General features: G+C 63.9%; 1 protein-coding gene across 1 annotated transcript; it reads left to right on the top strand.

Annotated features, from left to right (window-relative positions):
• Positions 1-950: 950 nt before the first annotated feature.
• Positions 951-23,710, top strand: MYO15A (myosin XVA). Its single transcript, XM_069029847.1, has 64 exons — positions 951-1,106; positions 1,155-4,652; positions 5,430-5,512; positions 5,734-5,797; positions 5,903-6,012; positions 6,133-6,207; positions 6,400-6,490; positions 6,968-7,071; positions 7,565-7,628; positions 7,713-7,826; positions 8,010-8,171; positions 8,268-8,381; positions 8,476-8,534; positions 8,715-8,838; positions 8,920-9,015; positions 9,108-9,239; positions 9,494-9,619; positions 9,791-9,868; positions 10,261-10,415; positions 10,552-10,597; positions 10,728-10,852; positions 11,087-11,204; positions 11,293-11,468; positions 11,538-11,622; positions 11,906-11,959; positions 12,129-12,210; positions 12,294-12,424; positions 13,327-13,422; positions 13,513-13,748; positions 14,238-14,416; positions 14,529-14,601; positions 14,757-14,948; positions 15,101-15,195; positions 15,283-15,371; positions 15,450-15,576; positions 15,711-15,772; positions 15,897-15,960; positions 16,045-16,183; positions 16,390-16,480; positions 16,565-16,661; positions 16,866-16,987; positions 17,081-17,140; positions 17,333-17,408; positions 17,774-17,889; positions 17,973-18,091; positions 18,171-18,312; positions 18,529-18,640; positions 18,789-18,863; positions 19,255-19,460; positions 19,528-19,661; positions 19,740-19,794; positions 19,899-19,971; positions 20,199-20,272; positions 20,357-20,439; positions 20,637-20,767; positions 20,908-21,002; positions 21,429-21,506; positions 21,759-21,855; positions 22,017-22,177; positions 22,277-22,410; positions 22,515-22,648; positions 23,020-23,153; positions 23,360-23,500; positions 23,590-23,710. Exons 1-64 carry the CDS (start codon positions 951-953, stop codon positions 23,689-23,691), a joined length of 10,416 nt encoding a protein of 3,471 aa, XP_068885948.1. The 3' UTR covers positions 23,692-23,710.
• Positions 23,711-24,089: the final 379 nt, after the last annotated feature.

Genomic DNA, 24,089 nt, shown 5'->3' with positions numbered 1-24,089 from the left:
CCGCTGCTGCTTAAACTTTGATGAGCTGCAGCCGCAGGAATCCAGGCCTGGCATTAACATTTGATGTGGTCACCCCGCGCCTGGGCACGTGTGTGCCCAAGCACGCTGCTGGCACTGCCGCGGGTCACACGTGTGGCACATGCAGCCCCCCTTGCCAGCTGTGTGTGGGCACGTGTGGCACTCTGCACGTACCTGCCGCCTGGCATGGCATGAGGAGTGCCCCCGTGGGCTCTGGGCTCCTCAGTGCTTCCCAGCGGGGCTGTGGAGTTTGGTCTGGCATTGGGTCCCTCCCTTGCGTTTCTCCCCTTGGGTGTGTTCCCACTGCTGCCTTGGGCACCCACCTTGCTCCCACCTCCTTTTTGGTGCCGCCGTTTGGCTTAATAGATCCCTGGGCTTCATCCATCTCCGTGCTGACTGGAGGAAGAGGCTGATTCCTCAGAGAGGGGCAGAGGAAGCCCCGAGGCGTGGAGAGGTGGCACGATCCCGTTTTGGGCTAACGGTGCTGTCCCCTGCAGCGTCCCCTTGAGGGGATGCTCCCAGCAGCAGGGGCCCTTCCCTGCTCCTTCGGAAAAGTCTCGGGGCCGGCGTGGTGCATTCCTTACATTATTCATGCTGCCGCGAGCCTGGTGGTTGGGTTACAGCCGGAGCCCAGCCACCGGCACCGCGCTGCCGATCCGCGGGGTGCGCGGGAGGCAGGAGCAGCTCCGCCGGGCTGCCCCGGGGCCGTGTCCCGCCGCCCCAGCGCCATGCCAAGCGGGCGGCCGCCGGCGCCCGAGGGAGCCACGCACGGGCATGTGCCTCGCCAAACCCGGGCACAGGTAAATACCCCCCCGGGGCAGGCGGCGGGGTCGGGAGCCGGCCGGTGTGCCGGGAGCAGGCTCCTGCCGGCGCAGGGCGTCATCTCCAAGGGCCCCGCTGGGGTCGGAGCATGAGCGCCCGCCACTGCCAGGATGGTCGGCAAGAAGGGGGAGCCCAAAGGGAAAGCGGGCAAAGGGAAAGGGAAGGATGGCAAGAAGGGCAAGAAGGAGGATCCCAACGAGTCAGAGGATGCCTCGGATGCAGAGCTGCTGAAGGCAGAGGAGAGCGAGACGGAGGTGGTGGAGGAGGTAAAGGAGGAAAAGGAAGAGGAAAAGGAGAAGGAAAAGGAGGAAAAGGAGAAGGATGAGGAGGAGGTGGCTGCAGAGGAACCCAAGAAGGGGAAGGGGAAGGAGAAGAAGGGGTTGCCCAAGGCAGGAGTGGCGAAGAAACTGGGCCTTGGGAAGAAGGTACAGCAGGAGACGGAGGAAGAGGAGGGTGAGAGTAATGCTGCAGCAGCCAAGAAGAACACGAAGGGCACCTCCAAGTTGGTGATGGGGCTGGCAACAGACAAGAAGAAGAAAGGGGCCAAGGGTGCAGAGGCCAAGGGCCAGCCCAAAGAATCTGTGGAAGCCGGCCCAGCCGAAGAGGAGGCGGCAGCGCCGCCGAAGGCCCGGGCGAAGCGGAGCCTCCGCAGCACCTCGAAGCTCTTCCTGGGCTTCAAGAACCTAGGGTTGCGTCGGCCCAAGAAGGGACAGTTCAAGAACACATCCCGCTTCTTCTGGGGGCTGCATAAGCACAGCACCAAGAAGAGGAAGAAGAAGAAGAACAAGGCGGTGCTCAAGTCCACCTCCAACCTGATGATGCGCTTCAAGCGCGTGGGCAAGAAGAGGAAGGAAGAGGAGGCCAAGAAGGAGGCACCATCGAAGCCATCCTTCCTGCTGCTGCGGCGGGGCGGGCAGGCCCCCGAGGACGGCGCGTCGCTCTTCCGCCGGCGCCCGGAAAGGAAATTCAAGCCACGGGCGCAGGTGCTGAGCAAGGCGGCCGCCGCCACAGGCTGGCTGGCCAGGAAGGTGCTCTCCCGGCGCGGGCGGCTGGTGGGGGGCAGCCGGGTGCCTGACACGGCCTGGCTGTCCCGTATCGGTGCCAAGAAGCTGCCGTTCCCAGCGGAAGACGAGATCCTCAGGCACCGGGCCAACATGAAGCGGATCCCTGGCAGCGTCGGGCTGTCGGCCCCCAGCACTTCGCGGCAAGGCAGCATGGTGAGGCGGCCGTCCCGGCGGCGCTCCCAGCGGCGCTCCCAGCGTGCGGCCGCGGAGCCGACGGTGCCGCGCTACGGCTGGGCCGAGGAGGAGAACGGAGCCTACAGCCGCCGGCGAGGTTATGGCAAGGAGGATGGCGCCTACGGCTCCCACCGTGACTATGCCAGGAAGGAAGATGGAGCCTATCGGCCTTGGCGCAGTCACGCCAAGGAGGAAGATGGAGCGTATGGCCCCCACCATGGCTATGCCGAGGAGGATGGAGCCTATGGCCCATGGCATGGCTACAGCGAGGAGGAGGATGGAGCCTATGGCCCCCGGCACAACTACTCCGAGGAGGAGGAAGGCTACATGCAGAGCCCAGCTTACCCAGCAGGGTACGGGTTTGAGGATGTGGTGCCGACCCCCTACTCTGAATACCCTGGCTACGAGACGGAGGAAGAGTATGACTGCTATGGGGGATTTTGGGAGGACGGTGACCGGGCAGGGCACCCCTATGGCTACTCAGAGCTGGAGGATGAGGGACCGTTTGGTGATGGGTCTCCCCTCAACCTCTACGACCCGTACAGCAGTGACCCAGAGTATGGTGAGGAGGTGGCAGGGCCCTTCGGCTACAGCAGGGACCCCTATGAGGACTTTGGGGAGCCCTTTGATGGGGGGTACCCTGGGGGTGAGTACCCTGAGCATCGCATCCAGTACAGCGAGGGCGGGTGGGCGCCGCATGCCCAATCCTCCTGCAACCCTTACGCCCTGGGCCTGGAGGAGATTGCTGAGGGCGAGGAGCCCGAGGAGTGGGAAGAAGAGGAGGAAGAGGAGAAGGAGTATCCTTTCTCCATCCTGAGCGCCTCCTCGCTCCGGGGCATGCGGGAGACGCTCTCCTCCAAGCTCTCCCTCAACAGGAAATTCAGGCTCTTCCCCCGGCCCCAGGTCAAGCTTTTCGGCAGGGACCGCCTGGACGTCCCCCTCCCGCCGTCCCCCCACCTGCCCGCCGCCCGTGACGAGGACGACTACGACGAGTGCGAGCCGCCGCCGCCTCCGGCAGCCCCCAGCCCCGCGGCATCCCCGGGACGCCGGGTTTCGGCAGCGCGGGCGTGCGGGAGCCCTCTAGGGCAGTTCCTCCAGCGATCCCTCTCGATTCCCCCCAGCCGCCCGTCGCGGGGTGCGGGAGGACTTCGGGGATCCCGCACCCCCCAGCCCTCCTACAGGCACTCCAGCCGCAGGCTGGCGGGGATGGAGAGCACCGGTTTGGGGGGCCGGGACCCCGCGCCACGAGCATCTCCAGCCAGGGACCCTTCCCCAGCGGCGGGGCCCTGGGGGCAGCCCCCTCCCCGGGAGCCGGGGGCTGCGCTCCGGCCGTCGCTCCGTAACCCCTTCGCCAACCCCGGGCGCTCCCCGTCGCCGCCGCCCGTCCGGCCGCGCCCCGGCAGCACGCGGGGCGAGGGGCCACGGCGATCCCCCTCCCTCGGTGCCAGCCTCCGGCGCTTTGGCCCCGAGCTCCCCGCCCCGGCCGCCCCCCGCTCACCGGGGCCGGGGGGGAGGCGCCCGGGGGGGCCCGCGGCGGGGAGACCTCTGTCATCGCGGCGGAGCAGTCCCCCCGGGCTGCCGCTCCCCCAGGCCTGGCCCCGGCTTCCCGAGCCCCCCACCAAGGCGGTGAAGCCGCTGCAGAGGACCCCCTTCCTGGCACCATCGTCCCGCCCCGGCAGCCGCCGCCTCGGCCCTCCCGCCCCCTCCTGGGATGAGGAGCTGCCCCACTGGCAGGGTGCCCCGCGGGGTCCCGCCGGGGTGCCCCCTCCGCCCAGCCCCGCTCCCAGCACCCCCAAAAGCTTCATCCAGCGCATCGGGCAGCCCCTTGCCGGGATGGCCCCCCCCTCCCCACCATCGAGGCCATCTGCTGAAGCGGGGGGCCGCAGCCCCTCCAAGGGGCGCTCCGTGGCGCAGTCCCTGGCTTCGCTGCTCGTAAGGAGCATGGCCCCCACCAAAGCCCCCTCATCCTCACCACCCACCCGCCATCCCTCCACTCGCTCTCCCTCCTTGCCCCGGCGCCCATCCTGGCGGGACGGCAGCACCCGCAGGTCTCCGAGCCCACCCTCGGGACGCCGGGGCTGGGCCAACGCCGGGCGCCCCATCCTCCCCTCCAGCCCACGTGGCAACCGGAGCCCCTCACCGCCCCGTCGTGCCGCTTTCCCACCCCCCCACGGGCGAGCCCCCGGCTCTCCGGTCGTCCCCCGCCACGGCGCTCGTCCCCCGGGGCCAGCGGAGCCCATCGAGGGTGACGGGGCGGCCGGGGAGGAGGGCGCGGGGCGCTACGCGGTGGTGACGCCGCAGGTGCAGAGGTTGGGCTCCTTCCGGCGCGCATCCCGCATGTACAAGCAGCACTGGTCCACGCAGCACGTCGTGCGGGTGCGGGAGATGCCCGACGCCTGGACAGCCGAGCAGGGCCTCCCCCAGCAGCCCACCCAGCGCGGCCGGCGGTGGGCGAGCCAGTGGGGAGCCGACCTCGCCCGATACCTCTGCCAGCGCCCGCCGGCGGGGGGCTGGCGGGACAGGCACCCCTGGGCGGACGGGTACCTGCGCACCAAGCAGCCCTGGCGCAGCAAGGTAACGCGGGCGGGGAGCCCCCTCGGGGGGATGGAGCCGGGGGTGAGCTGGCAGCCGGCGGGACCCGGGGCGGGGTGGCGAGTTGAGGTGGCCGATGGCTCTCCCGGGCTCGAAGGCACCGGTGCCGAGGGGTTTGCTGTGCCCAGGGTGGCGGGTAAATGGCTGTGGGTGGTTTGGGTGCTGGCGGGGGTCCTCCCGTAGGGAGCAGATTGGAAGAGGGGACCATCGCCTGTTGTGTATCCCCCCACGAGCGGCCCCGCTGGGGACACTTGATTCTGGCGTATGGAAATGCGGAGACCCGATCCCGCGGGGACAGGTGCAGGTGGCACGGTGACCCGGCGGGGTGTCCGCTTTCCTGCCCACCGCCTGGCCGGGCGCCAGCGCAGGCTCCCGTGTGACACCCGTCCCGCGTCACCTCTGCGCGTGGCCGGGGGGAGAAGCCTCAGCCCCCTTCCATCGCCTCCACTGGAGGTGATGCCCACAGTGAGCGGGAGCGGGATCCTCAGGACCAGGTTTTCCGGGGACCAGCTCCAAGGCAGCCTTGGTGGCCCCATGTTCCTGTGTTCCAGCACTGCTGCTCTCACCTGACACACAGTGCTCCTGCTGGGGGACTGGTTTTGGGGCTGTGGGGTGTTTTCTTGGGGTTCCCACCATTGCTGACTGCGTGTCCCCTGGTTTGGGGTCACAGATGGCGTTTTGGGGTGGTGGTGGTGACTGGGTGGGACACCTGAGGGTGTTGGCACATCCCTGCCATGATGGGGTGGTTGCTCCTTGCAGATGCAGTCACTGTGCAGCCTGCCCATCGTGCGGTACCAGGAGCCACAGGAGGAGGACGGGCTGGAGGACATGACCCAGCTGGAGTGAGTGTCCCTGTCCCCTGCACCATGACTAAGTGCTGTGTGGGACAATGGGGCTGCAGCCTTCAACTGCACGCCCCTGACCCTGCTATCCCACCCCATCTCATCCCAACATGGGCTCTGCTTCAGCCTCCTGGGTCTGAGGATGCAGGGGACACTCTGGGGACAGCAGACACTCCCTTGTTCCCCTGTCACCCCCTAACTCAGCCTCTGCTCCATGCCAGGGACCTCCAGGAGGCTGCGGTGCTGAGCAACCTCCGGACGCGGTTCGAGCGCCAGCTCATCTACGTAAGCATAGAGGGGCACGGCATTCCCCAAAGGCTGCAGGTGTGGGGTCTTTGGGGAGTCATCACCCTCCAAGGGCTCACAGCCCCACACCTCTCTCTCTGGCAGACCTACATCGGCAGCATCCTGGTGTCGATGAACCCATACCGGATCTGCAACATCTACGGGACGGAGCAGGTGCTGCAGTACGAGGGCAGAGCCCTGGGCGAGAACCCGCCGTGAGTACCAGGCTGTCCCCAAATGCCCTGCGGGGATGGGGTCACTCCCACCCTTCACTTTGGGCGTCCTTGTGCCCGGGCAGCGTGGTACCACACCCCTCCTGCTTCTCCCCACCCCAGGCACCTCTTTGCCATCGCGAACGTGGCCTACTCCAAAGTGATGGATGCCAAACACAACCAGTGTATCATCATCAGGTGGGACATGGTTGTCCCCATGCACAGCCCCCTGGGGTGGGCCCTAATCAACACCACCCTAATCACTGTGTTACTGCCACCAGCCTGGCTTGGCCCTGGGGTGGGGTGCTGGGAGGTTTGGGGGGGTTTTGGGGTGAGCAGCCCTTGCTCAGCTGGTGACAGCCCCGGCTGTGCCCCTGCTCTGCATTCCAGTGGGGAGAGCGGCTCAGGGAAGACCGAAGCCACCAAGCTGATCCTGCGCTACCTGGCAGCCGTCAGCCAGAAACGCAGCACTGCCCCACAGGTAGGATGCTGCCCTGGAGACATCCCTGAGTCCCCACGTCCCCAAGCTCTTCTCCCACCTCCCAGAACTCTCTTCCATCTCTCCTCATGGTTCTGCTGCTCTCTCCTTGTCCCCATGCTTCCACCTGGACCATGGCAGATAGAGGTACCAAGGGGACACATGGGCTGGGAAGGTTCAGGTGGACAGAGAATTGTGGTGGCATCTTGGCCATGGCACCCCTGGTGCAGGGGGGAAGGCAAGAGGGACAGCAGGAAATCAGTGCTTGCACATGGATGGAATCCTTGTGCTCTCCCACATCCTCATTTAACCTGGCTGTGGTGCACACCTCAAATTTGGGCACCCACGGGTGTCTGCATGCAGCATGGGGTGGCAGGGAGGGTGGCAGGGTGACAAAGGGGCTGCCCTAGCCTTGGAGATGTTGTGCGGTGTGTCGGGTGCCAAGGCTGACCCCCCCAGCTCTCCTCATCACCACGACAGATCTTGGAGGCGACCCCCTTGCTGGAATCCTTCGGCAATGCCAAAACCGTGAGGAATGACAATTCCAGCAGGTTTGGGAAATTTGTGGAAATCTTTCTGGAGGAGTAAGTAATGCTGAGTAACATCCGTGTGGATGCTCCCACCCTGTTCCCTGCTGCCCCAGGGTGTCCAGCCCAACCCAGCCCCTTGTCCCTCAGCTCTGGGAGGACACACCGGGATGTTTTTGGGACAAACCTGGCATTGGAAAGGTGATGGCACCTGAGGACAGGTGGCTGTCCCTGGCGTAGGGGCAGAGACACTGTGACCTGGGCTGCCACCCTGACCATTCCGTCCCCATCCCTGTCCTCGTATCCCATCCCATCCTCTCTTGGCCCCACTGATCCCAACAGGGGGGTACCTGATATCACCCTGGGGTGCAGTGCTCGAGCCAGGTGCAGACACCTCTCCCTGCCCAACCATCCCTGGTGGGGGACACTTGGGGACCAGCACCGACCCTAATGTTTTGGGGGGCACTGTGGCATGGCTGGGTGCCTTGGGGGGCCACAGCCCCTGCCCACACCGAGGTTGCCAGCCGGGTGCCCACTCTCACCCTTGCAGCGGCTTGATCTGCGGTGCCATAACCTCGCAGTACCTGCTGGAGAAGTCCCGCGTGGTCTTCCAGGTGTGTGATGAGGGGATCCTGGGCTCTGCCCCCCACTCTGCCCCCTCTGCCGCCCCCTCCTCAGCTCTGAACTCTGCTCCTCAGGCCAAGAGCGAGCGCAACTACCACATCTTCTACGAGATGCTGGCAGGGCTGCCGTCCCAGCAGCGGCAGCGGTACTGCCTGCAGGGCGCCGAGACCTACTACTACTTGAACCAGGTAGTGTGTCCCCTCCCCAGCCCCCCCCAGCCTCATTTTTGGGGGGCTGCCCAACCTCAGGGTGCTGGTGGGTCCCTGAGTCATCAGGGTGAGGATGAGGAGGATGCTCAGGGTGGGGGTGACCCCCCGCACTGGGTGCTGACCCCGCCCGGACCCACTGATGGACCGAGGGGGTTGTGCCAGGGTGGGAACTGCGAGATTCCCGGCAAGGATGACGCTGAGGATTTCCGTCGGCTGCTCAACACCATGGAGGTGCTGAACTTCAGTGTGGATGAGCAGAACAGCATCTTCCGCATCCTCTCCTCTGTCCTCCACCTGGGCAACGTCTACTTTGAGAAATACGAGGTAGCCCACAGGGAGCTGGGCCGTGCTCCTCAGGCATGATTTGGGATGTGGCAAATGGGGGATCATCACATCCCATGGCATCCCTGTGTCCTGCAGACTGACTGCCAGGAGGTGGCCACGGTGGTGAGTGCCACAGAGATCCGGACGGTGGCTGAGCTGCTGCAGGTGTCCCCTGAGGGCCTGCAGAAAGCCATCACCTTCAAGGTGACGGTGAGTGCAGGGGGCACAGGCTGGGAGGGGGTCCCTGGACCCTGGGGACCATGGCTGAAGTTGCTGATACTCCATCACACCATTTCCCAACCAGGAAACGCTGCGGGAGAAGATTTTTACCCCTCTGACTGTTGAAAGCGCCGTGGATGCCAGGTAGAAGGAAGGGGGGCTGCACAGCAGGAGGGTATGGGGGGCTCTGATCCCCAGGGATGGTGTGTGGATTAGACTCTGTGGTGATTAAAGCTGATGCTGTGGTGGGTGCTGGCTGTGGCAGTGGGATACACTGGTGCCCTTCCAGAGCTTCAGCACTCTGCCCATGTCTCCCCTTCCCAGGGATGCCATTGCCAAGACCCTCTACTCCCTGCTCTTCAGCTGGCTCACGGACCGCATCAACAAGCTCGTGTACCCGCGGCAGGAGGCCCTCTCCATCGCCATCCTGGACATCTACGGCTTCGAGGTGAGCAGGATTCCTCCCACCTCCATCCTGGCTCAATCCCAGCTCCATCCTCCCAGGCTCCATGAATCTTCCTTCTTGCAGGACCTCACCTTCAACAGCTTTGAGCAGCTGTGCATCAACTACGCCAATGAGTACCTGCAGTTCTTCTTCAACAGGATTGTGTTCCAGGAGGAGCAGGTGGGGCTGGTGGGCAGTGCTGGGCTCTGCCCCTGTGCTGGGCACTGCTGTGGGGCCGGGGGCTCTAGGCTGACCCAGTGCCCGCCCTGCAGGAGGAGTACCTCCGGGAGCAGATTGAGTGGAAGGAGATCCCCTTCAGCGACAACCAGCCCTGCATTGACCTCATCTCCCAAAAGCCCTACGGCATCCTCCGGATCCTGGATGACCAGAGCTGCTTCCCCCAGGTGAGGGGGTGTCTGGTGGTGAGGTGCAGCTGGCACTGGGAGGTCACTGTGGCTGGGGAATCACCATGGCTCTGGGCTGTCCTGGACAACCTGGGAACCTCCCTGGTTTCCTCCAGGATGGATAAGCCCAAAGAATCATAGAAACATCATGGAATCACAGAGTGGTTTGGGCTGGAAAGGACCTTGAAGGTCACCTAGTTCCAACCTGCTGCTGAATTGCCCGAGCCGTATCTCACTCCTGTGTCCCTTCCCAGGCCACTGACCACACGTTCCTCCAGAAGTGTCACTACCACCACGGGACAAACCCGCTCTACACGAAGCCCAAGATGCCACTGCCCGAGTTCACCATCAAGCACTACGCAGGGAAGGTGACCTACCAGGTGTGTGACATTGGGATGCCCAGCTGGGCTGTTAAGGCAGCTTAAAGAGGAGGTTGATCCTGCACCAAGGAGAGAAATGCATCCCAGCGGGTCTGGCTGGGGTCCTGCAGCTCCTTGCCTCACCCTGTCGCCCTGCCAGGCTCCTCACGAAGAGGTTTTGCTATTTGCCAGGTTCACAAGTTTTTGGATAAAAACTATGACCAGGTCCGTCAGGACGTGCTGGACCTGTTCCTCAGCAGCAGGACCAAGGTAGGGCCCTGCCTGGCCCTGGCTCTGCAGTGACACTGGGCACCTATAGCCCCCTTTCATACATCCCTTTCCATGTCCCCAAGAGTGTGTGCCCATGGCTGGTGAAGCCCCGGGGGACCAGGAGCAGAGGATCCCTCTGGCTCCACCCATGGGATCCTCTGGGCTTTGACCCCTCAAGCATTTGGCACAAACAGGCACACGGGCTGCTCTTGTGCTTTCTGTCTTTATCCATATCCTCATCCCTATCCCTACCCAGGCAATCCAGCCACAATTAGGGGATGCGACTTGCTCAGGGCTGGGCAGAAAGCAGTGGCCGGGTTGGAAAGAGGATCCGGGAGAGCTGCACCATCCTGGCCACCTTCCTCCCCTCTAACGTTTCCCGTCTCTCCAAGGTGGTGGCCAACCTCTTCTTCGGCCATGCCCAGGTGATGGCCCGGCAGAGGAGCCTCATCAGGAGGAGCAGCACCAGGACACGGCGGTACAAGGCTCCCACTGTGGCCGCACGGTTCCAGCAGTCGCTCCTGGAGCTGGTGGAGAAGATGGAGAGGTCAGGGTGGGCAGGGTGGGCAGCCAGGCTGTGCACTGGGCTGTTGGGAGCAGGGTGAAAGCTGGACCTGAGCCCGAGGTGGCCAGGCTGGCTTTGTCCCCTGTCCTGTGTGGCTGACAGGGTTTCTCTGCCACAGGTGCAACCCCTTCTTTGTGCGCTGCCTCAAACCCAACAACAAGAAGGTGAGAGCCGGGGCTCTCCTGCCCGTGCCGGTGCCTGTGCTGCCCTGGTGGCACTGGGAGAGTGGTGGGCACACAGTGGGTGGGGGTTTGTCCATGCAGTTGCTGATGCTTCTCCCCATGCCCTCCCCAGGAGCCAGGGCTCTTCGAGGCCGACGTGGTCAGAACCCAGCTGCAGTACTCGGGGATCCTGGAGACCATCCGCATCCGCAAGGAGGGCTTCCCTATCCGCATCCCCTTCCTCGTCTTCATCGACAGGTGCCTGTGGGCTGCAGGTTGGGCACTGCCATCCCAGCGAGGGGAGACCACAGAGCTTGTGGGTGTTTTGGGGGGCAGCATTTGGGCTGGGGTTGCCCCACAGTGGGAGCTGGGAACCCCTTGTGTTAGTACACAGCTCTGGGAGAAGCTGCATCTCCAGGTGCAGTGCTTGTCACCACGGCAAAGGTCTGTGCTGGTGTCCCTGTGCAGTAACAGTGTCATGGGCTCACCCAGGTATCGCTGCCTCGTTGATATGTGGTCCAATGTCATTCCCAACGGAGCCAACTGTGTGGAGATGCTGAGGAGCCTCTGCCCCGTTAACCCCAGCATGTACTATGTCGGCGTCACCAAGGTACTGTCCCGGGAGGGGACTTGGTTCCAGCGAGGCCCTGGGGGTGGTAGCCAAGGTGGGGAGCTCACAGCCTCACCCCTGCTCCCAGCTCTTCCTGAAGGAGCAGCTGTACCAGGCGCTGGAGAGCAAGCGAGCCCGTGCCCATCACCTGGCCGCGCTCACGCTCCAGCGCTACGCTCGCACCTTCTTCATTAAGCGGCGCTTCCGCTCCCTCCGCCGCAAGATCGTCCTCCTGCAGACCCGGGCGCGGGGATACCTGGCCAGGTGGGGGTCCCGGGGGGGTGGCAGGTGGGCACTGGTGGGTGGCAGAAGGTGACGGGTGCCCTCCTGCAGGCAGCGGTACCGGCGCATGCGGCGCACGCTCATCAAGTTCAGGTCGCTGGTGCACATCTACGTGAACCGCCGGAGGTACCTCAAGGTGAGCTGGGGGCTGGCACATCCTGGGGGCTCCAGGGAACCTTCTGCCACGCTGCTGCATGTTCAGTGGTGGGTCTGGGGAGGGCACAGTGGCATCTCCAGATCGTGAGCCCCCCCCACATGCTGCCCTACCACCTCCTCTGTGTCCTATTGGGAATGGGCAGTGCCTCTTCGGGATGAAAACTTTGGTGATATTGGAGGGGGCCAGTGGGACCCCAGGGCGCTGTGATGCCTCAGGGTCTCCCTCCCTCCGGTGGGACTCAGCATGGCTGCTCTGCTTGCAGAGGAAGGAGGATGCTCGCCGGCGGGCAGAGGAGGAGAAGGAGAGGATGAAGCAGGTAAAGCCGTGCGGCACCGGTGGGAGTGTGATCCACGTGCAGCCCGTGTTGCTGTGCCCTCATCCCTGCCACGTGCTCGCCCATCCCTGTGCCCCTGGCCTTGGCACCTGTGGGTGCTGGGGCAGGGACTAGCACTGCAAGTGGGCACATCCCTGTGCCGCGGTGGCAGGAGCTGACACGGAGGGAGGTGGTGGATGTCACCCACCTGGAGATCCCGGCCGAGCTGATGGGGCTGCTGGAGGCTGCTGCAGGTGAGCGGGTCCTGCACCGCCATCGCTCCCAGCCCCTTGTTCCCTACCCCACGGCCGTGCCGTAGCTTCCCACTGTGCCGCAGCCGCCCGGGAGGTGAATGCCGGCTGCGTGGTGCTGGTGCCGCCGCCGGCGCTGCAGCCCGACCCCCAGCTCACCCTCCCGCTCGACATCAACGACTACCCCATGGCCAAGTACGTGCGGGGCCACTTCCAGGTAAGGCGGGCGCCGCGGCCCGGCAGCGGGGAGCTTATTTTTCCGATGGGCAGACAGCTTTTGGGGAGTCCCAGGCACCCCGCTCATGGTGGAGCAGTGAGGTTCAGGGTCCCCGCACTGTCCCACCGGGCTCTGCCCTGGCTCACACGCTGGGGACACCACGGGTAGCAAGAGAGGCTGGATCCGGGGTGGCTGTGGTGCTGTGGGGAACTGGCTGCCACCTCCCTCCCTCCCCGTGGGTTCCTGTCGTCTCCAGAGGCCGGGGGGACCCTGCTGAGGTTATCGGAGAGAGACCCGCTGAGCCCTCCTGGACGCCCGACGCGGGGCGGATCCGGAACGCTGGGGCGGGAGACCAGGTCGCTTTGCTCCCGGGACCCCGGCCCCACCCACGGTCACTTTGCCCCATTCCTCTTCCTCATCCCTATTTTTGTCCTGTGTTTCCCAGTCCTCGGCATCCTGAATGACAGCACCAGGGCCGGATAAGGCTCTCAGCCCTGCCAAGGTGTTGGCATAGAACCACAGAACCACAGAGTGCTTTGGGTTGGGAGGGACCTTAAAGATCACCCATTTCCAGCCCTCGCCACGGACAGGGACACATTCCACTATCCCAGGTTGCTCCAAGCCCTGTCCAGCCTGGCCTTGAATGTTTCCAGGGATGGGGCAGCCACAGCTTTTCTGGGCAACCTGTGCCAGGGCCTCACCACCCATCTCTGGTGCTGCCAGCACAGCCTGAGCCCCTCCCTGCCCCACTTCCGGAAGGCTGCTGACCCCATCCTGCACCCCAGTCCTTTGGCAGCCCCACAGTCTCCACCCAGCATCAACACCATGCTCAGCACCATGGGACCAGCCCCTTGTGGCCTGAGGCTGTCCCCAGGTAGCCATGGGTGCGGGTGTCACGGCAGGAACCGGCATTTGGGATGCTGACGGCCCCATTGAAAGCCCCCCTCACCCGGCTGGATGAGGAGCTGTGCCACGAGGCTCTCAGCCTCTTCAAGCTGGTAGGTGGGATGGGACAGGATCCATCACCGCAGTCCCCTGCCTGCTCCGTGCCCAGAGCCAGAGGGAGGACCTGGCTGTCCCTGTGGCAGATCCTGCGGTTCATGGGGGACCCGGGGCTGGGCGGCCTGCAGGAGACCCTCTTCGGCAACTACATCGTGCAGAAGGGGCTGTCGGTGCCAGGGCTGCGGGACGAGCTCCTGGCACAAGCCTCCAACCAGGTCTGGCGGAACACCAACGTCAACAACGAGGAGCGGGGCTGGCTGCTGCTGGCTGCCTGCCTCAGCGCTTTCCCCCCGTCCGCTGCCTTCGACAAGTACCTGCTCAAGTGAGCCAGGGATGGGCACTGGGATGGGGAACAGGAATGGCTGGGACCCACAGGAATAGACTGGTACTCGTGCCTGGGAACGCTGCTGGGGCTTTTCAGGGCTCACCTGGCACCTGTGCCTGAGGATGCTGCTCAGGCCCCACCAGGTTCCTCTATGATTGCTTGGGCCAGCTGGGCACACATGGCCAGGTCCTGTTGGGGATGCTCTGAGGTCCCTTCAGGATCCCTCTGACCAAGCTGGCATACGTGCCCATGCCCCTCTAGGTTTCTCAGGGCCAGCCTGGCACATCTGCCCAGGGATACTGGCCAAATCCCACTAGAGATGCTCTGAGGCTCCTCCAAGATGCCTTGGGCCAGCTTGGCACACGTGCCCAGGATGCTGCCGAGATCCCTCCAGGGATGCTCTTAATCCCTCTGTGGTCCCCTGTCCCAGTCTGGCACACATGACCCTGCCCATGTCCCTCCTGCAGCATCATCCCTTCTTCACAGGTTTGTGTCTGACTACGCCTTTGCTGGCTACAAGCCAGTGTGCCAGCGCAAGCTGATGCACGCCATGGCCCGCTCCCAGCTGGGCGCTGCGGCCGCCCGCACCTTCCCGCCCTCGCTGCTGGAGTGGACAGCGAACCGGCAGCAGGCCAGCATGGCCCTCGACCTGCACTGCTTCAACGGTGAGAGCAGCACGGCTCTGGGGCATGGTGTTGGCCAGGGTCGGTCCCAAAGCGACCACCCTCACGGGCAGGGGGGACTGGTGGCACCCACTCACTGCCCGTCCCTCCCCAGGTGACCAATTCTCCTGCCCCATCCACTCCTGGAGCACGGGCGAGGACCTGGCAGGGGATGTCCTGAAGCACAGGTATGTGCTGGCTTGGCACCCACCCACCCAGCAGGTCACGGTGTCACCTGGGGCTGTCTTGGGTGCCCCCAGGATCTGGGAGCCCAGGTGCCCAGCTCATGGGCAGGGTGTCCCTTTGGAGCCTGTGTCCATCCCCAGTGTCCTGCTGTTGGCAGGGGGCTGTCGGAGGGCTGGCGTGGCTGGTCTGTGGCTATGAAGGCGGGTGCCCAGTGGGCTGAGCTGGCTGGACACGACTATGTCCTGGACCTTGTCTCTGACCTCGAGCTGCTCCGGGGCTTCCCCAGACAGAAATCCTGCTTCCTCATCGCATGGGATGGGACCGAGAGCCACAGCAGGGACAGCCGGCCGTAGGTACCCGGGCAGGAATGGGTGCCCCGCTGTGGGGCCGGTGGGGGGAACCCTGGCACCGGGCTGGATGAGTGCTGGTAGGGGTGGGTGGGCTCTGAGGGGAATCTGGTACCCAGTGGGTGCTTGATGAGCGCTTCCCCCCTCTCTGCAGGGTGCTGGGACATGGATTGGATTTGGATGAAGTGCCTCCTCCCCCAGCTGTGAAAGCCCCCACACTGCCCTCTGTAGAGGCGAATCACCCCCATGGTAGGGCGTCATTTCCCCCAGCTCCTGTCCCCCAGCACTGCAATGAAGCCCTGCCATGCCACTGGTTCACCCCTTGTCCCCTCACAGACGGGGAATTTGGGGAGCCGCGCAGCCAGAAGGGTCTGGACCGGTACCTGGACAGCCTGTTCGACCCCGTGCTCTCCTACGGCAATGGGGTGAGGGGATGTCCCCCTGCCCGAGGCATTTTGGGGTGCAGGTGGCTTGGCCACTGTGCCCTGACACCTGTCCCCCAGGAGCTGGAGAAGCCATCCATCCTCTCGAAGAGGCTGAAGGGAGGAGGTGGTGTGGGAGGGGAGAACGGCGGCGCTGACGCCAATCGGAGCGAACCTCCCGGGCCTGCGGAGACGCATCAGCCGAGGGGTGAGCGCCTCGAGCACTCCCACATCTCCACCCAGCTCCCTGCCTCAGTTTCCCTGTCTGACCCCTGGTGTGAGGAACATCCCCGCGCCCAGAGCCCCACAGCCCTGACTGAGCTCTCATGTTTGTCATCACAGGCACAGAGCCAGACCCGTCCCCGCAGCGCCGTGCAGATGTCAACCAGCCCCCCGGACCCTCGGTCAGTGCCACGGGGCCGGGAGGGGTCGAGCCCCTTCTCTGCTTCAGGGCACCTCTCTGGGGCAGCCCCTGGGGACGGGAGCAGCTGGGGGTGCCAGGTGCTGATCGCATCGTGTCCCTTGCAGGGCAGAGCGGCAGAGGGGACGCCAGCCCATGTCCCCCAGCCCCGGCCCTACTCGCAGAAAGCCGGTAAGGGGTCGCGGTGCAATGGGGTGGCCACAGGGGCTCGTGGCACTGAGCCAGGGCCCCTGAGCCATGTGCTTGACTCCGCAGCGGCCGTGGGCCGGCGGTGGCCGGGAGAGCCGGTGCGGCATTCCCGGCTCAACTCGGAGCACTTCCCGCGGCCCACGCACGACATCCGCAACATCATCCGGCAGTGCCAGCCAGCCCCGCGCAGCTCCCAGCCCCACAGGTACACACCTGGGACCCCAGCCAAGCCACGGGCTTCTCTTGCCCGCGGGTGCATGTGCTGGCCCTGATGCTGGGGTGTAGGGAATGAGGGGGTGCAGGGAATGCTGGGGGGCACCGAGTGATGGGGTGCAAGTGGTGTCAGCTACAGGGAATGCTGGGGTGCCGGTGATGCTGGGGTACAAGTGATGTGGGATGCTGTCTCAGCAGCAAGCTCTTTGGGAAGAAGCTGGACCCCCACGAGGAAGCCATGCAGATCCTGAAGGAGCAGCTCTCAGCTGCCCGGGTGCCATCAGCTGGGGTAGGGATGTGGCTGCCCCCGTGTCCCCCTGCCCGGGCTGGGGGTGTCACTGGCACTTGACCACAGCCCCTCTGTGCCTCGCAGGGCCCCAAGGAAGTGGTGGCTGCGGTGAAGCCGGTGCCAAGTGCCAGGTACCAGCTGCGAGCACACACAGGACGTCCTGCAGCCACACAGCCTCCAGGTATTGCTGGGCAGAGCTGTGGCACTGGGAGGGCCATGGTGGAGTGAGGCACCTCATCCTCCCAGTGGCACAGGGTGATGCCTGGTGGGGTAACTGCTGTGTCCGGCTCAGCCCGAGAGCTGCTCCCTGTGCCTCAGTTTCCCTGGATGGAGGCAGCTGTTGGTGGTTCCCCCCAGGGATCGCAAGGCTTTCTGTCCTTTCCAGTCTTTGTCTCACGAGAGCTCCCGTCCGAGGCGCAGCAGGTCCAGACCCAGCTGCACCGGAGCTGCAGCGAGGACTTCTACACCTACCACAACGTGCCCTGGAAAATATTCATCCGGAAGGAGGTACAGATTATGGGGACACTTGGGGACAGGTTGGTGCCAAGGTCCTACCGGGATAAGGGGATTTACACCAAGCCCTGGTCTTTCCCCTGGCAGGTTTTCTACCCCAAGGACAGCATCAACAACCCACTGCTGCTCGACCTCATCTTCCGGCAGGTGAGGCACCGAGCTGGCCCCGCAGCCCCCAAGGGTCCCCTGGGAGAAGGGGTATTTCCCAGTGGGGTGATGGTTTACTCATCCCACTGTGGCCATCCTGCCTTCCCTCCTGAGCTGCTGTGGAGGAGCTGGGGCTGAGGGATGCATTACTCCTCCCCACACAACCCCACTGCTCCTCACCCCCTTTCCCAGATCTTCAATGATGTGCTGTCTGACACCTGCATCCGGATCAGCCAGGAGGAGCGGCTCCGCTTGAAATCCCTCTTTGGTAACCCTGTGTCCTGCTGCTCCCTGCCTGAGGGGCTCACACTGGGGGGCCCCAACCTGGGGGGTCACATCCAGCCACTCTTGTGCCCATCCTCATCTCCTGGCTATCTCCAAGCCATGACTGGCTCTGCTTAACCCTGGGTAGTTTTGTTTCCAAAAGTAACGATCCCCCTGTAATTTAGTGCTCCACAACATCACAAATTGAGTCAGGTCTCAGACAGCTGCTTGGGGGACACACATCTGTCTCTGCAATACAGTCCTGCCAGGCATGGGGAGGACATGAGCATCCCTGCTTTTGCTGGGAACTTTGTGCACATCCTCCCCGGGGAGGGGATGCTCACAGGAGGTATTTCCCCCTCCCCACAGTGGAAAACAAGCTGGACTCCTTCAGCCCTGTGGCCACCGAGAGTGTCAAGAGGGAGATCATCGCCGCGGCCCGGGATGGCTGCGAGGTGTATTTCTCCCGCCTCTTCCCTGCCACGGTGAGGGTCCGCCTGCAGGGCAGGTCGGGGTGGCAGGCACTGTGTCCCTGTGCCCCTGGCTGAAGTGCTGTGCTGGCCCACAGGGCAGTGTGGGGACGGGTGTGCAGATCCTGGCCGTGTCCCACACTGGCATCAAGCTGCTGCGGATGGTGAAGGGCACCAATGTCCCCGGGGAGCAGCTGCGGGTGCTGCGGGCCTACAGGTAGGAGTGGCCAGGGTGGGGTGGGTGCTGTGGGTGCCACAGATGCCAGGTGTTTCAGCCTCCCCTCGCCCTGCCCCAGCTACCCCGATGTGCTCTTCGTGACCACCCCATCCAGGAACATGCTGGAGTTCAACCTGCGCAGCGAGAAGCTCATCCTCTTCTCACCTAAAGCTCCCCAGGTCAAGGTCATGGTTGACCACTTCATCACAGAGCTCAGGAAGGTGGGGGGTGCCCTGGGGCCAGGGTGGGTTTGTCCTGGGGGTTGGACCCTGCCCGTGTGCCTAGGGTTGGGGTGGGCAGAGGAGGGCACCCTGCGAATGGGACCATGGATGGATTTGGGGGAATGGTCCTGAGGCTGTGGGTGCTTGAAGTCCCTGTGCTGGGCGGGATGTTGGTGCCCCTATATGCACGGGCTGTGCCAGACCCCCTGTGCCCAGGACTCCCAGTACGTGGTGGCTGTGAGGAACTACAGCCCAGAGGACGGGGGCCAGCTCAGCTTCCACAAAGGGGATATCATCCACCTGCAGTCGCTGGAGCACCCTGAGAGAGGTTAGGGACCCCCCATGCCAAAATGCCTTTAATGGGGGACACAGGGGCAGCAGACTGACAGCTTGCCCTGCTCTGGAGGTGGCTGTGCACTTGCCTTGCATCCTGTGACACCCCGTGTCCCCATGGTCTCCCCATGGTGTCTCTGCAGACCACTACTATGGCTGTGTGGTCCGCAAGAAGGTGATGTACCTGGAAGAGCTGAAGACGGGCACCCAGGATTTTGGTGGGTGCCACACTGTCCCTCTGTGTGTCCCTGGCGTGCCCTGAGCTGTGTCCCCTCCTGAGGCTGGGCGACGGGGCAGGGTCCTGCCTCTGTCACCCCTCAGCAGGATGGTTTGTGGTCCTTTTGGCACTGACCTGATGCAGGGAGATGCTCCCCTGCAGGTTCCACCCTGGGTGGCACCTGGTGCTGCCCATGTCCCTCAGGTGACAGGCTTTGTGGCCTCTGCTCTGTACCTTTCCCTTGAGTGATGCCAAACTGCAGCTGCATCCAGCCAAAACCCATGGCCAGATCCCTGAAAAGGGGGCAGAGGCAGGAGGGAGCAGGCAGATAATTTTGGGGGTGACCCCATGGCTGCCAGCCCGGGGCCATCTCCACCATCTGTCTGGCGCAGGGTGGAAGTTTGGGGCCATCCACGGCAGGTCAGGGTTCTTCCCTGCTGAGTATGTCCAGCCCGTCGTGGCACCCAACTTCGTGCATTTGCCTGTGGAGAGGAAAGAGGAGCCCAGGGACAAGCAGGGCAAGGTGGCAGCTTCGGCGGCCGTGGCCGTGGCTGTGGCCTCTACTGCTGCTGCCCAGGAGCTGGACCGAAAAACTGAGGTGGGTCCTGGCCTGGGGCTGTCCCCTGGTGCTGGCTGTGCCTGGTGCCCATTGCCCTGCTCCGCAGGTGTCCCCAGCCAGTGCCACCTTTGCGGAGGGTCCGGAGGGAGATGGCGTCAAGCAGCTCGGGGAAGTCATGGGGGCCTGTCCCATGCTGGCCTTTGCCCAGCAGCATTTCCGCGCAGCACGACGTGGGACCACGTGAGTGTCCAGTGGTGGGACAGGGACATGCCATGATGGGGACACCTGTGCCCACCTGCCCCCTTGTCCCTCTGCCAGGGACTCCCGTGGGATGAAGGCACCAAGTGTGCTGGAGATGCTGACGTTCACCAAGGTATGGGGAAGTGGAGTCCTGGGGTGCCCCTGTCCTGTTGTCACCTGCAGGTCCCTTTGAGGTCCCAGCAGGGTCCCAGACCTGGCCCTCTCCCCCTGCTCCAGATTCCCATTCAGGAGTCACTCATTGAATTTGTGGATGGTGGCCTCAACAAACTGGCTGCTGAGGCTTTCCAAGGTAGGCAGGGGCACGAGTGTCCTGTCACCCTGTCCCTTAGCTGTCCCCAGCCCTGTCCATAGAGGAGGGTGGGGCTGGACTGGGATGGGCAGGTGGGGTGTCCTAGGGGAGTTTAGTTCTTCTGGTTCCACTGCTCCATGTGCCCAGGAGGTACCTCCCCCAGGAGACCACGTCCCTGGGGAAGGGACATGCTGAGCTGTGTCACCATGTGGCTTTGTTGTCCCCAGCCGTGATGAAGTTCATGGGTGACCACCCTCTGCGGGGACAGACGGAGCTGGACGCCGTCTGCACCATCCTCAAGGTAAATCCACCACCGGGACAGTGAGTCCTGAGGGTGGCCTGGGCAAGGGGTGGCAGATGGGTGGCAGCTGTGCCTGTCCCCCAGCTGTGTGCAGAGCACGAGGTCCTGAGGGATGAGGTGTACTGCCAGATCATCAAGCAGATCACCAACAACACCAGCTCCAAGACGTGAGTCCCTACACCCACCTGGGACAGCGGAGGCTGGCACTGGGACACTTATATCCTTGGCCAGGCTGAGCTGCTCCAGCCTGGGGGAAGACCCGGGGACCTCATCCTTGCAGAGGGCTGCACTGCTCCCCAGGATGAAGGTGCCACCTCAGGCACCCTCGCCCTGCTCAAGGGATCAGCCCTGGCTCTTCCCACAGGGACAGTTGCCAGAGGGGCTGGAGGCTGCTCTACATCCTCGCTGCCTATTACAAGTGCTCCGAGGTGCTCCGGCCCTTCTTCATGGCTTTCCTGCAGGATGCTAGCAGGCACCCAGAGCTGCCTTTCCACGGTAGGGGCCGTGCACACCCCAGGGTGCTGCGTGTGCAGTGGGAAAGGACAGCCCAGGTGTCACAGAGCTCAGGAAGGGCTCTAATAGAGCCAGCGTGACAGCTTAGCCCCATCCTTCATCCCGGTCCCTGTTCCTGCCAGGCATCGCCAAAGCCTGCGAGCAGAACCTGAGGAAAACCCTGCAGTTCGGTGGCCGCAGCCTCTTCCCCAGCAGCATGGAGCTCAAGGCCATGGTGGTGAGGCTGGGGGCTTGTGGGTGCCCATGGGGTGGGGCAAAGCTGGTGTCAGCTTGAGATCCCCCCCAGAAGTTCTGGGTACCTGCATGGGCTCAGGTTCTCCTCCCATGAGCTTGGGATCTCCCTCAGACACCACCCTGGAACTGAGCTGATCCTTTTTGGGGATCTCCCCAAGAGAGCACAGTTCTTCTTCAGGTCTGCTCTTCACTGCTCTGGGTGTGCCCTGAGCTTTCAGGAATCCCCAGTGGGGATGGAGCTCTGTGGACATGGAGTGGGGGTATTGATGGTTCAGCTGGGCAGGATGGGCAAGAGACAGGATGGTCCCAATGGGATGGTTCCTAAGGGATAGCTGTGGGATTTGGGGTGTCCTGTGGCATCTTGCTGTGTGAAAGGCCCCCCTGCACCCCAATGTGTCCTCCCGTGCAGGCCGGACGCAGCGCCAAGCGCCAGCTCTTCCTCCTGCCCGGCGGCATCGAGAGGCACCTCAAGATCAAGACGTGCTCGGTGAGCCAGAGGGGACAGGAGGCTCAGTGCACCCCAAGATTATGGTGACACCTCAGTTGTGGGTACCCAGAGGGTGCGGATGTGGGGGGCTGCACCTTTTGGCTGTCCCCACTGTGGGACTTCATCCTCTGGGAAAAGTGGATCCCTTCTCAGGGCAGCTTCATGGGATGAGCCTCAGTGCAGGACAAGTTGGTGGCCCAGAGCACAACAGGGGGACATGGCAGTGTCCCAGCCACCTGTCCCTGTGCCCAGGTGGCTCTGGATGTGATTGAGGAGCTGTGCTGCGAGATGGGGCTGCAGAATCCAGAGGCTTTGGAGGAATACATCCTTTTCGTGGTGACCGACAGAGGTGAGGGGCTGGCAGGGATGAGACAGATGGGACAGGACAAGATGGGATGGGATGGGATGGGATGGGATGGGATGGGATGGGATGGGATGGGATGGGATGGGATGGGATGGGACAGCCATGCAGGTGGTGTGGTGGCCATGTACACACGTGTGGTGGCACAGGGCAGAGTGTGCGGCCGCTGACCCGCCGGGAATACATCCTGGATGTGGCTGCCGAGACGGAGCTCCGGGATACCAGCTACACCTTCTGGTGCCGCCGTGTGGTCTGGAGCCAGCCCCTCAAGTTCGACAATGAGCTCTACGTCACCGTCCACTACAACCAGGTCGGGTGACCCCATCAGCCTCCCCCAGGGCCACCTCCCTGTCTCCCTCAGAGCGTGCCCTGTCCCCAAGCCGTGTCCCTGTGCTCTGTCACCCCCCAGGTGCTCCCTGACTACCTCAAGGGCCTCTTCACCATCCTGCCACCGGTGAGGCCAGGAGAGCAGCACTTCCCGCACATGGCCAAGCTGGCCGCCCTCCAGCACCGAGCCAAGGACCGCCACCACCTCCCCACCGCGTATGCAGGGCACAGGGCACCTGGGGGCGGGGGGGAGAAACACATGTCCCATGGGATTTGGGACCCACTGGCCAGTGCTGGCCCTGATCCCAGGCTCCCCACAGGCGGGAGATGCAGGACTACGTCCCTCCGCAGCTCTTCCGCCTGCTGAAGCCCCAGTCCTGGCTGCAGATGGTGACCCAGCACGTGCAGCAAGCCCAGGCACTCAGTGCCCACCAGGCCAGGGCACAGTTCCTGGGTGAGGGGACAGCGATGGGGACGGGGATGGGGAGGTGATATTGAAAGGGAGAGGATGCTGAGAGATGCAATGCTAATGAGGACATAGTGCTAATGAGGATGTAATGCTGCTGGAGATGCAGTCCTGCTGGGGATGCAAGGCTGCTGGGGATGGGATGCTGCCTGGAGGGCGATGCTGGAACAGGCAGCCCTTGACCCTGTGTGGAGCCTGGGGTGCTGCACATGGAGGGCAGGATGCATTGGCAGGACAGGACAGGATGGGCTGCTTCCAGGCCCACGCTCGGACACCCAATTCCCTTAGCTGCTCCGGGGTGCAGGACCGGGCAGGTGGGGGTGGCAGTGGGCACTGAGAGCCTGTCCTCTGCCCTGCAGGGCTGCTGAGCGCCTACCCCATGTTCGGCTCGTCCTTCTTCTACATCCAGAGCTGCAGCAACAACGCCATTGTTTCACCCTGTATCCTGGCTGTCAACCAGAATGGCCTCAACTTCCTCTGCAAGGAGACCCATGTAGGTGTGGGGCTGTGTGGGACACATGGAATCATGGAATGGTTTGGGTTGGAACAAACATTAAAGCTTATCCGGTTCCAATCCCTGCCATGGGCATGGACACCTTCCACTAGACCAGTTTGCTCCAAGCCCCATGCAACCTGGGGTCCCCAATCCCCTTGGAGGGGCTCCCAGGGCACACTGGCCACCCCCCCATCCCCTCCCAGGAACCCATCGCCAAGTTCTCGCTGAATGAGATCCAGTCCACACGGACGCAGCGGCCGACGGCCGGATCCAGCTATCCCTACGTGGAGATCACGCTGGGAGACCTCCTGGCCCAGGGCATCACCCAACTGCAGCTGGAGCAGGTCGGGGACACTTGGGAAGGTCGGGGGAGCCCCGTTGGGGTTCCCACGGTGGTGACACAGCGACTGACCACCGGTGTGTCCCCCTCTAGGGCCTGGAGCTGTGCCGCGTGGTGGCCGCGCACATGGAGAGGCTGCTGGGTGCCCGGGAGAAAAGGCTGACGCTTCCGCCCAGCGAGATCACCCTGCTCTGAGCCCGCCGTGGCCTTGGACCCCCGGCACCCCGGACCCCTGGCATGGGGGACAGAGGGTGCAGTGACCCTGGGGTGTCCCCAGCCTGGCCAGTGGCCGCTGTCCCCCTGTCACCGACCCACTGTTGTTCTGGGGTTTTATACACGCCCGGGAGTCTGGCATAACTCGGTGTCCGTGGTTTTGTGCTGCGCTCGCTGCTGCGGGGGGGGGATGCTGCTCACCGCATCTGTTTCCCCATCCATCCCCATGTGTTTCCTACTCCTGTGCCTCAGTTTCCCCAAGCTTCCCAGTGCCAATGTTTCCCCATCCCGCTGCCTCAATTTCCCCCACCCCTCTCCGTGTTTATTCCCCCATCCCGGTGCCTCAGTTTCCCCTCTATCCCTCCCGTGCCTCAGTTTCC

This window comes from Aphelocoma coerulescens, chromosome 14, assembly GCF_041296385.1.
Source record: "Aphelocoma coerulescens isolate FSJ_1873_10779 chromosome 14, UR_Acoe_1.0, whole genome shotgun sequence".
NCBI classification, from domain to species: domain Eukaryota; kingdom Metazoa; phylum Chordata; class Aves; order Passeriformes; family Corvidae; genus Aphelocoma; species Aphelocoma coerulescens.
The sequence above is the reverse complement of the archived record's forward strand: the minus strand, read 5'-3'. Positions and strand labels throughout refer to the sequence as shown.

What these genes read in the sequence shown, in the direction of transcription:
- MYO15A (XM_069029847.1), top strand. Translation starts at nt 951, where the DNA reads ATGGTCGGCAAGAAGGGGGAGCCCAAAGGGAAAGCGGGCAAAGGGAAA. An exon ending in CCATCACCTTCAAGGTGACG is followed by an intron (nt 8,382 to 8,475) that starts GTGAGTGCAGGG and finishes TTTCCCAACCAG; the next exon opens with GAAACGCTGCGGGAGAAGAT. An exon ending in TCCTCAGCAGCAGGACCAAG is followed by an intron (nt 9,869 to 10,260) that starts GTAGGGCCCTGC and finishes CGTCTCTCCAAG; the next exon opens with GTGGTGGCCAACCTCTTCTT.